Source organism: Anarrhichthys ocellatus, unplaced genomic scaffold, assembly GCF_004355925.1.
Source record: "Anarrhichthys ocellatus isolate YVR2014 unplaced genomic scaffold, GSC_Weel_1.0 scaffold29, whole genome shotgun sequence".
Classification (NCBI taxonomy): domain Eukaryota; kingdom Metazoa; phylum Chordata; class Actinopteri; order Perciformes; family Anarhichadidae; genus Anarrhichthys; species Anarrhichthys ocellatus.
The window spans coordinates 3,359,145-3,363,282 of record NW_022280059.1 but is presented as its reverse complement, the minus strand read 5'-3'; the positions used below and the strand labels follow the sequence as shown (position 1 = coordinate 3,363,282).

At 47.5% G+C, this 4,138-nt stretch overlaps 1 protein-coding gene across 5 annotated transcripts in view; it reads left to right on the top strand.

The window, feature by feature from the left end:
- The window catches only part of fndc3a (fibronectin type III domain containing 3A), a 41,679-nt gene extending 37,772 nt beyond the window's left edge, over positions 1–3,907 (top strand). For all 5 annotated transcript variants that reach the window (XM_031863485.1, XM_031863484.1, XM_031863486.1 and 2 more), the window contains 4 exons: positions 546–758; positions 1,048–1,214; positions 2,271–2,395; positions 3,474–3,907. In XM_031863485.1, coding sequence (XP_031719345.1) covers positions 546–758; positions 1,048–1,214; positions 2,271–2,395; positions 3,474–3,797 — 829 coding nt within the window. In that variant the 3' untranslated portion in view covers positions 3,798–3,907. The remainder of the gene's footprint in view (positions 1–545; positions 759–1,047; positions 1,215–2,270; positions 2,396–3,473) is intronic.
- Positions 3,908–4,138: the final 231 nt, after the last annotated feature.

Here is a 4,138-nt window from a genome sequence, read left to right as displayed (position 1 = left end):
CACACACACACACACACACACACACACACACACACACACACACACACTGTGTTGCTTCGTACCAAAGGGGACAACCTGCGCAAAATGTGATTCGTTACATTTGTAAATCCAGGTTGTTCTGGCAAGGGCTGACAGCTGTTTAGGAAACATCGATTTTTACAGGAAACTCAAGTTACGCAGCGTTAAATTAAATGAAATGTCCGCCGTGGATTAGTGTTTTAAGAAAGTCATCCACACAGGGTTGTATTTAATACTGGTTTGATTACATGAGGTTTATGTTTTAAGCCCACTCAGAGGTGTGACAGTTGTGCAGTGTGGAGGCATGTTTTTTATTGTTGCAATAAACTAAAGACTGAGAGTGAATTAAAGCGCTGACTTTCAGCTTTTATTCAGGATGAGTGTTGCCGAAACAACATGAAATGTGAGGCTGAACATCAATATCTGCCAATGAAATAAAATGCCGTTTTATGCCACTTTGGCAGTCCCTGCAGTGTTTGTGCTCAGGTCATTTATGTCCTTGACCTCCTCTGTTGCTTCCTCCTCAGGATCCGAATCCAAGCCCTGAACAGCCTGGGAGCCGGCACCTTTAGTCACACCTTCAAGCTGAAGACGAAGCCCCTGCCCCCACAGCCACCCCGCCTGGAGTGCACCGCCTTCAGCCACCAGACCCTCAGGCTCAAGTGGGGCGACGGCCCAGCCAAAGCCGCCACCTCAGACGCCCTCCAGTATCAGCTGCAGATGGGGGACAAGAGCGGCAGGTCAGTGGCCCCATTAGTCAGGACGAGAGGAAGTGACCTAACGAGAGATAACCCGATAAGTGAGGAGGCCCGTGTTTGAGCGAAAGCTTCCGATGACTGTACCGAGGAGGGGCGGGGCACATAGAAAGTAATGCTCCGGACAGAGTGTCGTTACAGGGAGACGGGAACTGATGATGTGTGTTATGACTCTGTATATTTCCTGACTGAGGAGTCACTCGTCTCGTTTGCTTTTTGTCATGTTTTGCTCATTAAATCCTTTTTCTCTTTCCCCATGTTTCTGTTATTGCAGATTTCTATCCTTGTATAAAGGACCATGCCACACACACAAAGTCCAGAGGCTTAATGAGTCTACCTCTTACACGTTCCGCATCCAGGCCTTTAATGAGGCGGGCGAAGGGCCCTTCTCCAATGTTTACACATTCACCACCCCACGCTCTCCTCCGGCCCCTGTGAAAGGTACAGCGTCAGTCCTTTCTCTCTATATCTCTCTCTCTATATATCCGTTTCTATCTCTCTCTCTCGCTCGCTCCCCCCGGTGTAGATCAGCTCTTATTATCTTTACAAACACTCGCTGCTGACGTACAGACAGCCGGCGTGCTCCGCTTTTAACCTCAGTTGATCCAAGTTTGACTTGCATTTGATTAAGACCCGGCAGCCCGAGACTCACTTGTCGGCTGTCATCACGAGTCGTTCGGCACTGTGCTCCGGTCTCAACCAGCCTTTGCAGAAGCCTCCCTTTGATCCGACACATTGAAGTCAGTAATGAGGACGTGGGTTTTTATTCTCAGAGCGGCACCTCTTTTGATTCAAGCAGTCGTGTGGTGTTAACAATGTTTGTCTCCCCACATAGTGAAGTGGACTCTCCACCATTAACCGTTTGAATTCGGGACTAACCGTCGCGACATCATAACGGCAAAAATCCCTGCCGCTGTGTTTTGTCGTGATTACCGCACCAGGGCTCTTCACTAGTTCAAACCAAACACTTACTGCTGCTGTTTTTGCTTCAAATGCCACCCACCTAAAGAAGAGCATGGCTCATCGTTCTTAGATGTCACTCTTTATTCATCAGCTGAGCCAGTGCACATATCAAAAGTGAGTTCTCCAGTATTAAAGCAGAAGGTTTCTGTAGCAGCTGCACTTTGAGGAAAAACCCCAAAGCTCTGATTTAAACCGAATATTCACAGTAAGTTTGCTGTTTATTTCGTCTGCCATCAAACCAAATGGTGTCTTTCACACATCGCAATGGCAGTACTGTGGCGCTGCCCTTCACATGCGCCACGTATACAACTTCAAACTTTACAAGCGCTGTTGTCGGCAGATGTTGGTGGCATTCATGGTGTTGACATTATGATGCATGACGTAAAGTGCCTCCTATTCCTCCGCATTACAAATCCCTTCTTGATCCGATGGATCTCTTGTTTTCGAGTGGTGGATGTTGAGTTTACTGCACACGTCTCCCGTCTTCAGCACTACTTTTTAATCACATCTGCGCTCTCTTCCTCCAACCTCCAGTCCCTAAAGTGGAGCGTCTGGACGACAACTCCTGCGAAGTCGCATGGGAGGCCCTGCCGCCCATGAAGGGGGACCCGATCATTTACACCCTGCAGTGCATGATGGGAAACTCTGAGTTTAAACAGGTACTGATGTTGTCGTGTGAAGGTTTGGTTCTCCCTCTTTTATATTTGATGTCCTTACCTGCGGCTGACCTAACTTTCATCACAATGGCCTTTTTAATGCAGATAAGGATCCAGATGGACCCGGGGCCTTAATGTCTTCACCGCGGCTTTGCGGCGGTCGGCATTAGTCACCGCTGGCTTTAAATTGCCTATTATGCAAAGGTCATTGATCCATGAGGTATCCCAGGTGTCTAGCCCCTGCCAGCACATTCATCCCTCTCATTGGCCTGCAGCCATGTTAACCTGGAGTAATGGCCACTGCAGGCTTATGCTAATCTCACCACATCATACATGGCGATTGGATCAGGGAGTTTTAATATGTGGCTGCCATCCTGCATGACTTTGTTTCAATCCTTATTCTCAGTCCCGGTGGCCGAGACTCTGAAGGCCGTGTATGAGAAAGAATTATTAATTTTCTCCGGATAGGAGTTTGATTGAACTAAACAGATTAGTGTAGTCAGGCTGCTGTATAAGGGACTTTATTCACTTCTGATAGTTTGAATTGGCTTCTTTTTTTTTTACTACATTCCTTATTTATAAGCAATATAAACTAGGAATTTGTTTAATACAATTTGAGGCTTACTGTCACAATTTAAAAGCAACCAAACAGATACACCAGGTTGTCTGAAGACGTGTGGGTGTGTCAGCAAAGGCAGATGGCTTCCCCCTTCATCCACAGTGACAAACATAACTAAAATGAATCAGAAAATAGTCTGTAAGTGAGGGATGATAACTGCTTTTTCCCCCCTATTATGCTTGCCACTTAGAGAGCTGCAAGGCTGATTAGGCAGAAGCAGTAAAGTGGAAACCATTTTGTCAGCAAATTAAATTCAACAAACCTAATTCCTCCAATATTTGTCACCAGGTTCAGCAGTCCTTAAAGCAGCTTAATAATAGCATTCCCTCAGTGACATATTATCATAAACATCATGAATAAAGATGAGAAAGAGACCGATAATTCATCCACAATGAAATTTCATTTCATTTTTTTATCTCCAGTTAAAATCACCCTTCTTCTGCTCTTCCCTCCCGTCCGCAGGCCTACAAAGGCTCTGCCACATCTTTCCACGTCCACAACCTGCAGCCCAGCAGCGACTACCGTTTCAGGGTGTGCGCCATCAGGCAGTGCCAGGACGCCCCTGAGCTGAGCGGGCCCTACAGCCCCACGGTGACCCTCTCTCCCCAGCGGAACGACGTGGCGGTGGGCGGCGGCGCGGCCGCCTCGGGCTCCAGGGCCGGCACGGAGTCCAACCGGGCCAGGCGGAGCTTGACGGACGAGCAGTGCGCGTTCCTCCTCCTCATGGTTTTCGCCGTCATCGCCATCCTCATCGCTTTTGTCATCCAGTACTTTGTCATTAAATAAGCAGTTTGCACCACCCAGCTGCAGGGTTATAGCTTTATTCTTTCCCTCTCTTTATGTTGTTTTGTATTCTCCGTTTTGTACTTTTTCTCTTTTTTTTTTCTTTTTTTTTTTTTTTTGTCCCCCCCCCCGCTGTTGGGGTGCAGAGGAAGGGAGGGCTGGTGAGTAACCGCTCAATAGCAGTTAGAAATTGAGGATGTAACACCTTATTTGGTATCTGACCCTTTGTCACCCAGTCCCAACTTTGTGCTATCTGTTGTTCAGGGAGAAGGAAGGGGAGGAGCACTTCGACTCATGTTCTCTCTCTCTCTCTCTCTCTCTCTCTCTCTCTCTCTCTCTCTCTC